The 16,101-nt window shown below is 58.5% G+C and overlaps 8 protein-coding genes across 8 annotated transcripts; 2 read left to right on the forward strand and 6 right to left on the reverse strand.

Moving 5' to 3' along the window:
- Positions 1-592: 592 nt before the first annotated feature.
- SDRG_14744 (hypothetical protein) lies at positions 593-1,889 on the forward strand. Its single transcript, XM_008620896.1, has one exon. The coding sequence runs from the start codon at positions 604-606 to the stop codon at positions 1,807-1,809; it is 1,206 nt and encodes a 401-aa protein (XP_008619118.1). The 5' UTR covers positions 593-603; the 3' UTR covers positions 1,810-1,889.
- Positions 1,851-2,450, reverse strand: SDRG_14745 (hypothetical protein; the record flags this gene model as incomplete). Its single annotated transcript, XM_008620897.1, has 5 exons — positions 1,851-1,925; positions 1,967-2,110; positions 2,150-2,218; positions 2,268-2,336; positions 2,385-2,450. 5 exons carry the CDS (start codon positions 2,448-2,450, stop codon positions 1,851-1,853), a joined length of 423 nt encoding a protein of 140 aa, XP_008619119.1.
- Positions 2,451-2,770: 320 nt separating this feature from the next.
- SDRG_14746 (hypothetical protein) lies at positions 2,771-3,491 on the forward strand. Its single transcript, XM_008620898.1, has 3 exons — positions 2,771-2,851; positions 2,910-3,149; positions 3,198-3,491. The coding sequence occupies exons 1-3, from the start codon at positions 2,791-2,793 to the stop codon at positions 3,425-3,427; spliced, it is 531 nt and encodes a 176-aa protein (XP_008619120.1). The 5' UTR covers positions 2,771-2,790; the 3' UTR covers positions 3,428-3,491.
- Positions 3,492-3,519: 28 nt separating this feature from the next.
- SDRG_14747 (hypothetical protein) lies at positions 3,520-4,803 on the reverse strand. The gene is made up of 8 exons (XM_008620899.1): positions 4,734-4,803; positions 4,636-4,690; positions 4,486-4,590; positions 4,283-4,445; positions 4,087-4,235; positions 3,927-4,034; positions 3,816-3,880; positions 3,520-3,770 (listed from the first exon to the last, which is right to left on the reverse strand). Exons 1-8 carry the CDS (start codon positions 4,777-4,779, stop codon positions 3,598-3,600), a joined length of 864 nt encoding a protein of 287 aa, XP_008619121.1. The 5' UTR covers positions 4,780-4,803; the 3' UTR covers positions 3,520-3,597.
- A 522-nt stretch (positions 4,804-5,325) lies between these two features.
- On the reverse strand, positions 5,326-6,521 carry SDRG_14748 (hypothetical protein; the record flags this gene model as incomplete). The annotated part of the gene is made up of 2 exons (XM_008620900.1): positions 5,326-5,540; positions 6,497-6,521. 2 exons carry the CDS (start codon positions 6,519-6,521, stop codon positions 5,326-5,328), a joined length of 240 nt encoding a protein of 79 aa, XP_008619122.1.
- Positions 6,522-9,022: 2,501 nt separating this feature from the next.
- Positions 9,023-10,409, reverse strand: SDRG_14749 (hypothetical protein; the record flags this gene model as incomplete). The annotated part of the gene is made up of 1 exon (XM_008620901.1): positions 9,023-10,409. One exon carries the CDS (start codon positions 10,407-10,409, stop codon positions 9,075-9,077), a length of 1,335 nt encoding a protein of 444 aa, XP_008619123.1. The 3' UTR covers positions 9,023-9,074.
- An 872-nt stretch (positions 10,410-11,281) lies between these two features.
- SDRG_14750 (hypothetical protein) lies at positions 11,282-15,069 on the reverse strand. The gene is made up of 11 exons (XM_008620902.1): positions 14,274-15,069; positions 13,943-14,214; positions 13,641-13,896; positions 13,500-13,596; positions 13,314-13,454; positions 12,836-13,270; positions 12,721-12,787; positions 12,234-12,675; positions 11,791-12,184; positions 11,520-11,744; positions 11,282-11,473 (listed from the first exon to the last, which is right to left on the reverse strand). The coding sequence occupies exons 1-11, from the start codon at positions 15,032-15,034 to the stop codon at positions 11,354-11,356; spliced, it is 3,210 nt and encodes a 1,069-aa protein (XP_008619124.1). The 5' UTR covers positions 15,035-15,069; the 3' UTR covers positions 11,282-11,353.
- A 269-nt stretch (positions 15,070-15,338) lies between these two features.
- Positions 15,339-15,854, reverse strand: SDRG_14751 (hypothetical protein). The gene is made up of 2 exons (XM_008620903.1): positions 15,590-15,854; positions 15,339-15,539 (listed from the first exon to the last, which is right to left on the reverse strand). Exons 1-2 carry the CDS (start codon positions 15,758-15,760, stop codon positions 15,450-15,452), a joined length of 261 nt encoding a protein of 86 aa, XP_008619125.1. The 5' UTR covers positions 15,761-15,854; the 3' UTR covers positions 15,339-15,449.
- Between the last annotated feature and the right edge of the window lie 247 nt (positions 15,855-16,101).

A 16,101-nucleotide genomic window follows, 5' to 3' on the forward strand; every position in this document is an offset into this window, starting at 1 on the left:
TGAATGAATCGAGATGCCCATCAACAGCGTCGGGCAAGTGCACTCTCATTCTGCAGCAGGAAATTTGCAGAAATTCAAAAATAAAAAATGCGATGCTCTTGGCTTTCGCCAGGCTTGCACAAAGGACAGCCCTCGGGCGTTGAAGGTACGACTGGTCGTGTGGACGCCATCGACTTCGGCAAGAGCAAGTATGATCATGATGATGCAAGCGTGGACGCCCCAAATCATCGCAGTGTTGCTCGTGTCCCAGCCCCATACAAACACCAAGATGTACACCATTACCGGAGTGAGTATACAAACGCCAAGTCGATTTGGAAGCCATCTCGCCGGTTCGACGGCTGGAAAATAAAATGCGCGTCTCGGCCCGCGACATTGCATTATACTCGACAATTGTATACTTTGCTTACCGCCACGAATATAAATCGAACGATTATTTTAAAAGAAATGTATTCTTATAAAAATATGCCATGGCGTGCCCAACCGCCGGACCGCCTCATACAATTGCAACATTTATTTCAAGCTCGATGTTTGTATGGAAACGCGTGAAATCGATTGTATGATGAGCTTGGTCGCTTGGAATTACAAACAGGTGGCGGTGGCGCCATGTCGCAGTCCCGCGCTGGCCATCGCCAAGTCCATCATTCCGAGATTCGCTACCTTCTCAACATGGGCTGCGCTCCGTCCAAGATTGAGGCGCAGGTCGACATGCCACGCGCCAAGGACGAGGTCTCGACGGCCACGACGGCGACGACGACCAAGCAGACCAAGCTCGACGGAACGCCATCGGGGTCGCCGGCCGTCTCGCTGCGCTCGGCCCTCTCTGCCTCGATCCTCGGGACGCCGCCGGGCTCGCCCATCGACGCCATCGACCTTTTCAATCCGTCGGCAATCGGCGCGGTGCTCAGCGACCCGCGCCTCGTGCGCCTTGTGACGCAGTACCAGCACGGCGTTGAGGCCACCTTGCACGAGATTGTGCTGCAGTGGAAGCGCCTTTCCGACGAGCAGGCCAAGGCCAAGTACATTTTGCGGTCGTTTGACGTGCCCAACTATGGCCTCGCGCGCGTGCGCATGCTGTACCACCACCGGCGCTATGTCTTCACGCCCGAGCTCGTGACGCTTCTGGCGTCGTATGGCGGCGCCGCGATCCTCGAATACCTCCACTCGAAAGAGCCGAACGAGACCGCCATCTTCTTTACAAGCGCGACCATGGACGCGGCCGCGCAGAGCGGCAAGCTCGGGCTGGTGGAGTTTCTGCACTCGCACCGGACCGAGGGCTGCACCCACCGCGCAATGGACTATGCGGCCATGGGCGGCCACAAGGCGATCGTCGAGTTCCTCCATGAGCACCGCTCGGAAGGCTGCAGCGTCGAGGCCATGAACGGCGCGGCGCGCAAGGGCAACCTCGAGATTGTGCGCTTCCTCCACGAGCACCGGAACGAAGGCTGCGACCATTCGGCGGTCGACAGCGCGGCGCTGCAAGGTCACTTGGAGGTCGTCAAGTTCTTTTGCGAGCACCGCCGCAGTGACATTGCGAGCGACAGCGCGCTGGCGGCCGCGATCGAGAAGGGCCATGTGGCCATCGTCGAGCTCCTCCTTGAGACGTTCCCATTGGAAGGCAACACGCTCAAGATGCTCTGCGACGCGGCCCGGCGCGGCCATCTCCCGATCATCAAGTACCTCTACAAGCAGCGCGCCGAAGCGACGCGGTATACCTCGCAAGCCATCTTCTACGCCAACCAGAAGGGCCACACGGGCCTTGTCGCGTACCTCGAAGCCGAGCAGCGCCACCTCGTGAGCCAGCTCGCTTAGCTTCGACTATTTAACCTCTTTACTATTTATTCTTTTGACGCTCAATATTGCTCGGTCGCAAGCAAGAGCGGGTTGTCGTGCTGCGTGGGCTTGAAGTCGTAGTAGATCAAACACACCTACGGTCGTTGGGACCAGCAGGCAAGAGCGGAGGACGTACGACTTCCTTCTCGAACGCCGGCGCGCCGTCAATGCCATACTCGTGGAGCGTCAGCATCTCGTCCGTGAGCTCGTTCGCCTCGGCAAAGTGGTCCTTGCAGATCTTGAGGCTCGTGATGGGCCCATGGCGCTTCTCAATCTCGTTCTACCGCAATCAAGAGCGCAATGGCGAGCGCATGTCTACCTTGACGGCGAAGAGCCGCGTCGACGTCTTGACCTTCCACTTGAAGTTGAGGTAGCTCCAATTGAGCAGCTAGGACATGGCGAGAGCGTGCATAGGAAGGCGATGAAGCTGAGCGTACCCGCATGTCGAGCGTCACGAGCTCGACCGTCTCCTCGGGGATCGCGAGCGGTACGTACTCGGCGTCCGGCTAGCCCATGAGGAGGATGGCTCCAGCGCATGAGGTAGATGGACGTACGTGCGCTTCCGGCGTACCGTCTTCGCTGCTCGCCGCCGCATGCTTCTTGGCCTTCTTCTTGGGCATCGGCCAAAACAGATTTGCAACCGCCACGCGCTCATTGGTTGAAAATGGGGTCCATTCCGTGTTTGGATTGGCTGCAAGGTACCGTAGTGTACTCTAGTACATGTACGGGGACATGTACCAGAGTACAGCTCAGGCCCCATCAAGGCAATCCCAGGACTGGGATGACGACCACGTACACGAGGACACTGTGTATTTTGTACATGCTGCATACAGGGTCTTAAGAGCGACTCGCTGTACGCTGTCTTGAGCGTAGCGTTGATCGTAATCAAGGGTACATATGATCGTAATGTCCATCATGCAGGCTATTTTTGCTTCCAAGGTGACCAACGGTGAAGACAGCATGGCATGGGAAGCGCGCTGCAACCAGCAAGGCTACACATACTATGTCGACACAGAGACAGGTACATGAGCTTATGCTAGTAGCAATATTGCCCATGTTGCTAACACACTTGCGTGTAGGAGTGATGCAGTGGGCCCCGCCCCCCGCGCCCCCCCTCGCGACCGAGACCATTGAGATTGTGGAAGACGATGCGCCATGCGCCAGCGACTCGAGTCGCAGCGAAGCAGACAACACCAACGACGACGACGAGGATGATGAGGATGATGATCAGTGTGAGACGCTTCTGAACTCGCGGGACCTTGACCAGACACTGGGCTTGCCCCGCCTTGTGCAGACCACTGTCTACCGCGCGCTCACCTGTGTGAAGACATTTCGTGATCGGGCATGGACTTATGCACGCGTACTAGGGGTGGTGTTAGAAGTCTGGCAAAGCCACCGTGAACTCGGTGCGTACCTCGCGCACGCCACCCAACGACTCCTGCACGGCTTGCCCCCCGTGGCAGCATTTCTACGGCCGTCCCGCGCGACGCTCGTGCATCCGCATGCGATTCCGACTTCGTTCATTCCATCATCGCCCAAAAGCGCTGTTGTAGCTGATGTGAGCGACGACGTTGCGTTAGGCGACGACATGGCCTAACACGGCGACAGAGCTAGTTTCTTTCGTTTAATATCTACTGACAATACTCTCCAGTTACAAAAGCTGCTTAACCCTCCCATACTAGAATAGAAGGAAGTAGGAAGAGACTCGACTTTAGTTGATGTTAGTCGCACCAGAAATCAGAATGAATCTGAGAGCCATGACAGAGACTAGAGCTTTGCGGGTGTGAGGTGGAACATGCGGGGGGCGGCCATGCCAGCCGCAATGAACGCGAGAAGCCACACGAAGGGACCGACGACAGGCACCTGCACGAAATACCCGAGCACATATGAGAACCCAAATAGCATCGCCGACTGATGCGGTGATATCGTGCATGGAATCTCTACCGCGTCCTCCATAGGCAAATATGCTCTGATGAGACTCGTACCGTGTTCTGTGACGAGCTTTGCCTTGCGAGCAAAGACGGGGTAAAAGAGCTCTTTGGTCACCGCTCTAACCACAAACCGCATCCATATCTTGCCATATCGTACGCATGTACCGTGCGTCAAACCAAATTTTGGCGAGCTCGATCGCAATCGGTCGGGTCCACGGCACAACGTACAAGCCAAACACGACGGACGACAGGACCATTTCTGTGCGTCGGATCCTATAAATGCCCACATTCTCGATCGAAGATATGGATCGTATGGAAATCGCACTTGAAGCCAAACGCCGCGATGGCAAAGAGACTGCCAAAGAGCGGCGTCAAGAACGAGCCCAAGGCGAGGATGAGAAAGAGCGCCGACCGGTACGCCAAGAAGGTCGCTGTCGCGCGGAGGTAGTCCCAGTCAAAGAGAGATATGGGGATCTACGTCCATAGACAGCCACGTACAGCATTATTGGCAGCAGTCGTACCGAGGAGAGGACCGGCACGAAAGACGCGTGCTCCTGGCCGAGCCCGAGGAAGAAGAGGTTGTCGACCAGCGTCGGGTGGACATAGCGACACGCAGCGATGAGCACAAACGGAACGCCCGTGACCCACTTTTGAAACACGCTCGCGAGCAGCGTCGTGTACGGCCTAGTACGACTCTGAGGCAAATGTCAGGTGTACCGCGTACGAGTTGCGGCCAAGGAACAGCCAGAGCACGAGCTGGATCGGCCACGCAATCGTCGCGCCGATGAGAATGAGCAAGGCTGAGGTACCTGCGAGCACCCAGAGCGTCCTAGAGCCACGTGCTGTCGTGGCCTCACTACGAGGGGCTGCCTACCGGCGATACGACCCGCGAAGCTCGGGCAGCCCCGCCGCCAGCGCGCAGCCCTTGACTACACACAGCGTGGGCTAGCGCATCTGTCGACAAAGACGTACACGCGAGGACGGCGCCGATGAGCGCGGCCTTGAAGCCTTGGTCCATGGCAGCGATGGATGGGACGTGCGCCATGATTTTGTTTTTGTGCTCGGGCGGCCGAACGACGGTCGCGGAATGATGGTACTTTGAAATGGTCCGCAAATAGTGTGTTCCACGGCGTCGCCACAACACGACCCGTGTGCGTATACATCAACAAAATCGGACACCGCGAGCGCCATGCTTGCGTGCGTTCAACACTAGAGCTACTTGGCCACCGTGTCGGACCGGTGGTGTCGACAGAACAAGGACCGTTGGCCGAGATGGCCAGAGAACCGACGGATATAGTGTGTAGACAGGCCGCGTCTCCGTGGCGCCGCCGACCAGACCGACGCCGACACGTATCTCGGAACCGATATCGGAACTAGCAATGATGTACTACTAGGGTATGTAGTGTCATAGTTTTTAATTTTCTCTTTCTCGCAAGTGGCGGGGTGTGGTGGCACAGAGGACGGACGACGACGAGGACGACAAAAAGGAGGTCGGCTGGCAGATATGGACGCGGCTTGGCGACGTGTGAACGTACTCGTAGAGTGTACGCGGTGTGTGCTGGCGTTAAAACTGGGTTGGCGCGACATACACGATGGTGCTAGACACCTGGAGCACGCCATCAAGCGGGACAAGCGTCGGGTCGTCGGTGGCGGCGACAAAGGCAATGTCGCCAAGCTCAAAGTGCTGGTCGTTGGGAAGATGGGTTGCGCAGCATCCCGAGGCGTCGTCGAGCGCGGGGCAGTCGCAGCCAACCACGGAGCACGGTTGCATCTCGACACCTTGGTCACACGTGAAGAAATGACCGAGGTTTGCGTTTTGGCCGCGCTCACTGACAGCTGGTGTCGCCACCACGTGGTGGCACGCCAGGTGTACACGCGTAGGAACCCACACGTATGCCACGACAGCCTTGCTCGCCGCCCACTGCAAAAAGGTTGAACTAAGCCGACGACGGCGAGGCTGTGTCGAGCTTACGATTCAACACTGTCGTAGCTCGTAGTCGGTCTATCGCTTCGTTGACGACTTGCGGCACACTTCAGAGGTCGGACAGTCCAGTCGCACCATTTCTGAGAGGCGCGGCGCGTCTGGGACGTTTCGGTACATACGAAGCGCGCACCGCAGCAATAGTGTCGATTCTGTTTTGCACTTTGCAGTACATGCGACCACTGGTATCAGCGCTATATGGCTATATGGCTCCGACACGGTGGTGAAGCCTGTGGTGAGCCCACGTTGGCCGCTAGAATCACTGCTCGACACTCCAACGACTGCTGACTTGGTGACCACCATGCATAGTTATGTTTATAGCTACGGGCTTTGAATCCATGCAGCCATGTCATTCCCTTGCGTGCCCGTTGCAAGCAGCTAGACATTACAGTGTAATACTACGACGACTACGTACTACGACATGGGCAACGCTTCGTAATGACGACTTGTGCACGACGTGGGATTTTCGAATTGGCACCAAAAGACGGTGGTGCATGGCGGTTTGTTCAACGACGAACGCTGTAGGCGCCTCGAAGGGCAACGCAATAATAACGCTCGTCCAGCATATGCATGCGTAGGTGTGAAGGCCTGTTGGATATGTGGCATCGTCCGTGGCTATCAGTCAGTCACCTTCATGCGTCTCGACGTACTGTACTACATCACAGGATGTACTCGCAATGGCGACACCGACCAGCCTAAAATGAGGCTAATATCGTAGCGAAAGTGCAGCACAAAATGCGTCATGTCGTGACACCGAGGCGTTGCACCAATAGGGGCATGATGCTGCAGCGTGGCAACTCGACCAGAATGCTGTCGCTATCACGAGTGCGCTGTCTAACGGTGGCGCGGATTGCTTAAGTACACGGAGGCAGTTGCGCCGGCTCGCGCGGCATCCACGTTCGATCCCGATCTCCGCACCTGCACTGCGTCAACGTTGCCAAAGCTGATAATCGTGCGTGATGGAAACCGCGAAGCGGACCCATGTCGACTGCGAGCCACCCGACAAATGCAAACATCTTGATGGACTCACCGTCCCGTGGCGACAGAATTACGATTCCGCCGTGTCCGTGATCATACCACGACAGCGCGCTGTCTTCAAGGAATGAGACGAGGTCGTACAACGCTCTCGTTGTCGTGCTACTATCTCTAAATTCGGTTTCGGATTACATGTCTTTATTGCACTATTGCGAATGTACTTCTGAATGCAACGTTCTACCTCTCACACGTGTGCCTGCAACCCCTTCTACCACATTGGTTTGAGCATAGTTTTTGATCCAAGTCATATAGCTCGGACTGGCGCGCACCCAGAGAGCGTGGACTGACATGGATGAAGTCGCGTAGGACGTGTGCAACGCCCACTGTTCCAACTTGGGCCGCAGCCATGTTTACCCGCAGTGGTTTGTAGTATTGTGATAATCAGCATTTTTGTCGCCCCGAAATGGGGTCTAATTCGCTGACGTTGTTTTCTACCGGATGCTGCCGGACGAATAATTCGTTTGGAGGACGACCGCTAATTCGTCCGGATACGTATCGCCGAACTGCTAAAACGTCCTAGCGTAATATAAATCAATTCAGGACGGGATAACATGAAAAATGTATTGATCAGCCCCTTGCTTGAATAAAAATAAAAAGGCCGAAAACATTGGCGAAGGCAGTGCATATTTCAAAACAATTCGTTGGCCCTGCTGCAGCGTAAGTGGGGAAGCGACGGAGCGCCGCACGACCCCAGAGCGCCAGCCCTCCGCCGCTCGGTCACGACCGACGCTCCTCAGACCTAGTGCGTCTCTGCAGGTATCGATATGCACGTCTACGGTACAGGGCATGGCGTGTAGTGGCAGCGTGTCGGGTGCGGCCGAAGCGGCCGGTCGCATGCATCCGCCTCGACGAGAAGCCGACGTCGTCATGGGCGGCGAGAGCGGAACGCTGCTGCCCGTTCGCGAAGTAGTAGGGATGGACCGAGCGAGGCAACACATAGCATTGCATCGCATTGGCGTTTTCAATGTCATTATCGATAACAAAGCTGGACAGGGGAGGCGGCGGTCGAACGACCGATTGGCAAGTGCGCGCGCAGCGCGAAAAATCGGCGGGCGCGGAGCGCCCGCCTCGAAATGGGCCACGCATAAAGCAAGCTCTCGATAGTAACAGCACTTGTATTCTCTATGGATCTATCGATCTGCGCCGCCAACGCATCGAGCGTCGGCTTGGAATCGAAGCGCAGTCAAGGAGGGAAAGGAAGCAGAACCGTCCGTAGCTCCTCAGTATGGTTGTCTAGCCCGTGTGGGTTCTCAAGAGGTTGATGGCACCTGCCGGTTGTCCCCTCCATCGTTCTGCAGAGCAGCTTATTGAGCACACCACTCAACAGAATGCCAGTCATTTCCACGTCAATGCAACGCCGCGCCACAATTGCATGGGACGAATTGCTCTGCGGGCCCGACGAATAGCTGCGCGTAGTCGGCGTTTGGCGGATCTGCACCCGCCAATCGTCCCTTATTCCGGTAACGTGTCCTTTTAACAGGCCCGGAAGGCCCTGCAGGGGCCGTAATTCGTCCTCCCCTCGTGATCCGGATCTGTAAATCGTCGTGACTCACGCTATCCGGACGATTAATTCGTCCATCCGCCCCGATAATTCGTCCGGATGGGCGAATAAACAGCTCAGATTAGGCTCAAATCCGCCAAAAACGCTGATTATCACAATACCACATGGAGTTTATTCCGCTTTGGATTTAGCTGCACTTGACTGGGCGACAGTACTCGGATCAAGCGCAACCATACGCTTGACAAGATTGCAAGGCTCAAACGACGTTGAATGGCCGACGTTATGAGGTCTGCAGGGCGACAACATGAAGTCGACGTTCTGTTGTCCTTGACCGGTAGAGCGCCAAAGTGGGTATTGTTGTGACTGTGTCGATTGTTGCTTCATGTCCAGAAGAGATCGTTGAAGTGTGATCTGCTACCGGTATCCGAAAACCATTCAACCTTAGGCACGTGGAGCATCCGTCGTCAAGTTATGACATTTCCCGCGCATTCTTATTCGCTCAGTCTGCTGCACGAGTCTGTTGCCACCCAAAAACAAGCCAACTAGCCCAAACTAGTCGATTGGTCTCTACTCGTCTAGCCGTCAGCGCACGTTTTGTTTGGCATTCGGCCATTCACATATTTATTCCCTTCTTTTGTCCACAGAGCCCCTCCAGCTTCCTCACCCCACGACCCGCTGGGCCGATATCGACGGCCCGCAGAGTACTGGCGACTGCTGACACAACGTATTCAAATGAAACAAGTCAACATGTATTATCAGTCGCATTAAAAAGACGGTCGGATAATAACACCCGACTTTAGCCCGTGGGGGCGTCGAGGGAGTGCCATACGCGCACCAAGAGTGCCGTGCTCAAGAGCAAGAGGCATAGGTTGCCAAGGCCAATGACGTACTCGCCGCCGACGACGCTGCCCGCGGTGCCCCACATGGCGCCGGTGAGTCGCCCAGCGTAATTGGAGAGCTGGATAACGATCGCGGCCTTGTCCGAGAGCGCATCCGGCAGCGTTTTGGTCAAGAGCGATAGCGTGATCGTGGATGCGAGGTTCATGCCCCAGCAGACAAGGAACCAGCTCAGGCCGAGGGTCGCTGGCGTCGGTTGCGCCAGCGTACACTGATGCACGATTGTCCCAGCGATCGCCAGCCCAAACGCAGCCGCTAGCACCAGGCGGTCGGGAGACGTTTTCGTGTAAAACGAAAGCGGTAGAATGAGACCAAAGCTCGCAAACCCACCAATCGCAATCAAGACGCCCGCGTCAAAGCTCGTCCATGCCCACGCCGCGTCGATGAAGACCGGAATGTTCGACTCCCACGCGCCGAGCTCGAAAAAAATGGTCAGCGACCCGAGCGCCATGGCCACAATGGTCCACCGGCGACTACTGTCCAAATGCGATAGTTTGGCCTGTACAATGTCGTGCAAGTCACCTTGCGTGCGCGGTGGCGCGTCGACAAAGACGATGCGCGCGACGAGCCAATAGACAAGCCAGACCGTCGCCATGAGCCACCCGGGCGCTGTAAAGGCGTTCCAGAGACCGGTCGCCGGTGCGTATTTCGCCAGTAAGGCGCCCAGGAGAGGACCACCGACCATGCCAAGCGTCTGCGCTGCAACCAAAAGGTTGGCACACATGGTGCGGCGTCGGTAGCCCACGAGCCGCGGGTCGGTGCAGTACCGCTTCACGAAGAGCCAGCCCGTAAAGCCGAGGCCGTTGACGAGCCGCCCGACGAGGAGGAGCTCGAGCGAGTCGAGTGTATGCGCGAGCGCATACAAGAGATGGCCAAGCACGAGTGTACTCGCAGCGAGGTGCAGCGTCGGCATGTAGTAGTCGCGAAAGCAGTGCACATGCTGGAGCGGCACGAGCGAGACGGCCGAGGTGAGCGTGATGCCGCCGATCACGAGGCCCGAGTAGAGGTCCGTGGCCCCGAGGCTCCGCGCGTACGGTGTGGCCGTGGGCACAATGATGTAGAACGAGACGTTGAAGAGAAAGTTGGCGACCAAAACGAGTCCGAGCGACGGCGTTGGCGGCAGCTTGTTCTCGTTGTTGTCGTTGGAAGTTGAGTCGAGGGCCAAGTGCAAACTCGGGCGGGTCGTCGACGCTGGAGTCGGAACCACGTGGAGCTCGTACGGTGTTGCTCGCATGGTCAGAATGGAAGAATGTCATCGTCGCCCCACGAATCGCAACGTACTGAACGCGCCCACTTGAAGTAAACGGATCGTTTACAGTCCATGACGACGAGCATCTGGAGCGATTAAAAGCAATAGAAAGCAAGTATTCAATTTACCTGTAAGAACGCATAGATACCACCTATGTAATTTTAGAGTTGCTGGTTGGCCGACTGCCACGTCATGCAGACGCATCACTCGTGGCTTAGTCAGATTGGTGCACTCTGTGGTGTCGATTGAGTGAGACCTGCGCGAGCCGCTCAACTGCAATTTGTCCCATAGCTTTGTTCAATAGTCGACGCAAATTAATCTCCTAGAGCTGAGTTGTCGTTTGGCAAATTGTCCCACTCCCGTCTCCTAATGCCTACCCCTATCTCGTCAAAGAGCGCACTGCAAACACTCGTGCTAGTGGCGTCCTTGCTTGCCCTGGCTGTCAGCTGCGTAGGTTAACCAATCAATAGCGTGCACTCAGAGAAGTGGTTGTCCGGGAGTCGGGCGTGATGCAAGACAGTGCTACTTGGATTAATCATCATATAATGTCGCGGCAGACTCTAGCACGTAGCACTAGCTTCAGTAATGCGGCGGTGTCATGGCTGAGCGCCGCGTGGGTCGTCGTGTGGGCGTCGGTGTCGGTGTCGATGTCGGCGTCGGTGTCGGTGCAGGCGTCGGTGCCAGTGTCGGTATCGGTGCCAGTGTCGGTTCGTCCGATGGGCGGTAGCGGCCCGACGTCGTTTGGTCGTCTTGCATCAACTCGTCCAGCCACTGGCTACTCTCTTGTCCTTTAGGAGCTTCCATGGGAAATGCAAAGTGACGTTGTGGGCACCACGACTTCTGGATGGAGCATACATTCTGTTCTAGTCATGACCTGCATTCACGATCATCATTCTGTTCGATTAGAAATCCGTGTTTGCTAACTCGTGCTAGAGCAGCGAGTGGAGCGTCGGTTGTACGGACGCAAACGACGGCTGCAGCAGACACCACTGCACCTTGGCGCGCGCATCTTTGGCCTCCGCATGGCCTGCTAGATCCGCGGCCAGCGCCTACAACACAGCTGGTCAATCAAAGAGACAAGGGTGGAGCTAGTACCTTAGCGGGCGACTGCAGCAGACGCAGCCAAACCTGCTGCTGGCGCTGCGAGGCCGCAAGCTCCGACGCACCCAAGCAATAGCGAGCCAGGTGGTGCGTGGCCACCGCGTACAAGTCCTTCCCGCGGGTCGCCGTGATCGTCACCGAGACGACGCTGGCGACGTACGCATCGAGCATCTTGCTCTCGGTCGTCGCCAGCAACGACGACGCCAGTGCCGTCGGCACCTACACAGAATGTTCAGAGAACGTTCTTCCTAAATGGTCGACGCACCGTGACGAGCGCAAGGCCACCGTTCATGCTCAGCTCGGACCACAGCCAGAGGCGGAGCTCCAGCGGCAGCGACGGGTGCAAGCAGAGCGTCATAATCGCACTGACGCCCACGTCGCCGTACGACGCACCACAAAAGACTTGGAGCAGCGACTCGACAAACGACTGCACCAGCGCAGGTTCCTTCCCAGGCTCGCACGGCTTGTAGCATTGAACGACGTGGCCCAGCGCGTCGTGCCATCCGTCGGCCGCCACTGCGTTTACATAGTGCGCCACGAGGGGCTGCAGATGCGTCGCGACCGCAGGCGACAGCCATGCGTCCGTCTCGAGGAGGTATACGTGACTGAGATGCACGAGCTTATGGGCCGTCGGCGTCGCGTCGAGCAGCGCCGGTGCGCTACGCAGCATCGTGTCCGATGACCGCCTTCAAGCAGTCGAGTTGGTACCTTGTTTCGAGCTGCAGGAGCAACGAACACGCTTCGGCTAGGAGCGTCTGCCACGCCGACGCACTCATATCACTCGAAGCGATGCGCGAGAAGAGGCTAAAGAGCCAGTAGGTCGGCCACGGCAGCGTCGACGGCGCATCTTCGGGCTGAACGACGTGACACGTCTCCTTGGGGTTCGGGCTCGCACCGGCCATGGCGCTAAACAGAGCACACAAGGCCGGGAACTGCGTCGCAAAGAGGACGCGGACGATGCTGCGGGCGTCGGCTTCGTCGCCGGGCTGGCAGCTTGCGAGCCATGCAACGCAGAGTGGCCAGAGCACCGCTGTCTCACTCGACCCGTGCGTCGTGCAGAAGAGAGCGCACGCGACACCGATCGAGCGGTGCGGCGCCAGTTGCTTGAGAAAGCCTGGGGTCATCGCCTTTGCCAGCCCCGCCAACGACACTAGACGCACCATCAGCCTCGTTTCTGCTCAAGAGGCGAGACTACCTGGTGGAAGCTGCTTGGCCGGCGCGGCAGCAAGCGCCGTAAAGTATGCCAAGAGGTCCGGTAGCCACTACGTCGGCACGTCATCACACAAGCACCTTGGACCATGCAGTCGTACCTCGAGCCCCGTCGACGACGCCAGCACAGCGTCGAAGAGCGTTGACAGCACAGGGGTGACGCGAATGTACGGGTCGACATCGAGGATCGTCGTGTTGAACTGGACGATGGGCCACGCAGCGGCAAGGAAGCGGACGGCGGCAGCCACCATGGGCGATGTCGACAGCGCCGCATGCTGCGAGAGGAGATCCGTAGCCTGCTGTACAAAGAACGGCAGCAGTCGGTAGTACTGCGCGGCTTCGACGCCATTGCGCACGAGAAGCGTGAGAGCGTCGAGAATCGCACACTGCACTTCGATCGGCCACGGCGAGAGCGCGACGCCGTCGGCCGCAAGCCCCGCGGCCGGATACCCACACAGAAGCGGGTACAAGTACGCGACACTGTGCAGATCGATCCCGTACGAGAGGCAGACGCTCCAGAGCCGAAGCGCGTCCAGCTACAACCCAGTTTGCACGGTCAACACATGAGCGTGGCGCTACCTGCAGGGGGAGCAAGCCCGGATGGCGAATCGCCAACACGACTTTGGTGGCTGTGAGCAGCTGGTCCTGGAGGCACACGGCGGCTAGCGCCGCGTTAGCTTGGCATAGTCGCCGCAGGAGGACCATCGTCTTGCGTCGCATCTACGACCTTGGTCATGCGCCACGTTTGGATATAAGGGACCGTACGGCCAAGGTCGCGAGGACGTCGTCGATGCCTTCGTGGCTCAAGAGCTCGAGGAGCACGCTGGTCATGCCTTTGACCTCCAACAGGTGTGTGGCCGCGCTACACGGTCGTCGTCAGCTACAGCTGACGTCAGCAGCGCGTACCGGCGCGAGTGCATCGCCAGTGCAACGCACAAGTCGAGCACTTGGTCGTGGCTGCGAGTCCCACGCAGTGACGATAGCGACAGCAAGTGTCGCAAGCGGAATGGCAAGTGCGTCTTGAGCAGGGCTTGGATCGCGTCGGCGGCTGCGAGTTCCTTGAGCTCCATGGGCACGTCGTCCGGGTCCTTGTCGCCGTCGTCATCCTCGTCCGTGTCCTGTTTGGCCGCCGGCTGGAGGTACCGCACAACGCGCAGCTTTCCTATGTGAAGCGGTCAGTCGCCACCACTAGCGTCGGCGTGACGCACCAAAGCGATCGACGGGCGTCATGGCCACGCCGGTGGGCTGGATGCACAGGACGTCGAAGCGCACAAGGGCGGCGTGCAGCGCGTCGATGCCAGCCGTGAGCACCGACTGGTTGGCGTCGTCGAGGGCGTGTCGCAGCGCAAGGGCAATGGGACCTACGGCGATCGCACTGTCTTCGGGCTGCCGCAGAACCTTGCCTAGCACGGTGCAGGCAACGACCCGCTGCGACGCGACCGTCGACCGCGCGAGCAAGACGAGCTCCTCAATCGTGTACCTAAAACACAGAGAACCTCCTCATGAGCGCACCGCAAAAGCGTAAAAACGAAGAGAGACCCAGGGCGGTCGGGGTCGTCACCGTGGTGGTACAGGCCGGAGTGCGACGGCGGCAAGAGGCCGTCCGTGGCAGGCAGGACGTGACCATCAAAGTCGACGCGCACCGCCGTCGACGACGACGACGTGGTCGGTGGCAGCGACGTCATCCATTCGTGCTTGGCGCGCTCTTCGTCCGGTAGGCCTTGCACGGCCGACGCGAGCTCGGCGTCGTTCGAGACGCGCGGCAGCGGTCGTTGCGTGCGTGGCGTCGCGGCGACGGGCGGTGCAACAGCAGGCGGTGCAACGGCGGGTGCAGGCGCCTTGGCCTTAGCGCGGTTGCGGAACATGGCGAGGACTTCGGGCGACAATGAGGCATGCAGCTCGTCCTGCGCCGACTTGATCTCGTCGAGCGACATGTTGGCGATCGCGCTGTCGTTGTCGGCTTGGATGTCGGACGGGATCGCGCTGGACGACCGCAATGGCGGCGCCTGCGTCTTGGCCGCTTCGGCGCGTCGACGGCCAAAGACGCTCTGCTTCTTGGTCGACGGAAAGCCTTGCGCGGTCCCGACGATCGTGGGCATCGGGCGCGTGACCGGCGCCGACCGCTCGAGCACCGCACCGCGCATGACCGCCGACGCGAGCGTCGGCGGCGCGTTGGACGCCGATGGCGCCGGCTTGGGCTTGGTGTGCAGCTTCACGGAGGAGACCTTGCCGCCCTGCATGAACTGCTCCTGCTCCTTGAGGAGGAGCGCGAGCTCGGCGTCCACGTCCATCTCGGCCATCCTGATGGGTGGCGCTGCAATGGTTTTGAATTGACTTGGGTTTTGTATGGTGCACTTGCGAATTCCGAGGAAGCGGGCGCTGCTTCGATGGAAGCGGCTGCCATCCGCGGTTGCATGGCGCTCGGATCTCTACCTCCTGCGCGGTCTCCCTTCCTCGGCAAGATGCGACCTGCGCCATCTCTCTACCTCGGGTCGATGGCCATCATCAACCACTACCGCATCCACCTGCGCCCAGCAGCCGATGGCCACTGATGCTGCTCGCGGCCGCCAGTCCTGGGCATGCGATGGCTGCTAGTGAGCATGGTGTAGAGCAATAATAATGGTCAGGTTGTGTCGTTACGTAGCTACGGTCACGTCGCGAGGACGCGATCGCGGGCTGCGACATACATATGCATCATGGTCGACCGAAGCTGGTTTACTTGGCCGGCATCTTCTCAAAGCACTGCTCGATCGTGAAGCCCTTGTCCTGGTGCTTGCCCGTCCAGTGCTCCGTGAGCTGGCGCGCCTACGTCATAAGGATGAGCAAGCTGCGTATCGATGGCATCGGGCGCGTACGCTGGCGTTGACCATGAACGTCGTCATGCAGATCTTGCACTTGATGGCCGTGCGGTCGGCCTCCATCTTGGCCTTCATCTCCGGGCGGTTGGCCGCCTTGGCGTCCTTGGCCTTCTTGGCGTTGTTGCGATCACGCGCCTGCGCACTCTTCTGACCGTTGCCGCCACCCATCTTGCTGCTGCTGCTTCTTGGACGAAATCAAAAACTGAATTCTGCGAGCATGACTGGGCCGTCCGGATACCACAAACCACGCGACCGTATCCGGATACGGACGGTGCATAGACCCCGCACGGAACCAACGATGCAGCAGGACCACGGCAGAGGCGGCGAGGACGAATGCAGCTGGTGCATGAATCGTCGGCGTCTTGAGCGCAGCGATATCCTCCAAGGCGTCGGTACTGGCTTTTGGGCACAGGACCACAACTCTAGCTAGGGCAAGAGCTAGCTAGGGCAAGAGACTAGATTTGGGTGGTGCTGCAAGCTGCGTCCAGTGACAGGAGACGTGCTCGTAG

This window comes from Saprolegnia diclina (genome assembly GCF_000281045.1).
Source record: "Saprolegnia diclina VS20 unplaced genomic scaffold supercont1.77, whole genome shotgun sequence".
In the NCBI taxonomy this organism is placed as follows: Eukaryota; Oomycota; class Saprolegniomycetes; order Saprolegniales; family Saprolegniaceae; genus Saprolegnia; species Saprolegnia diclina.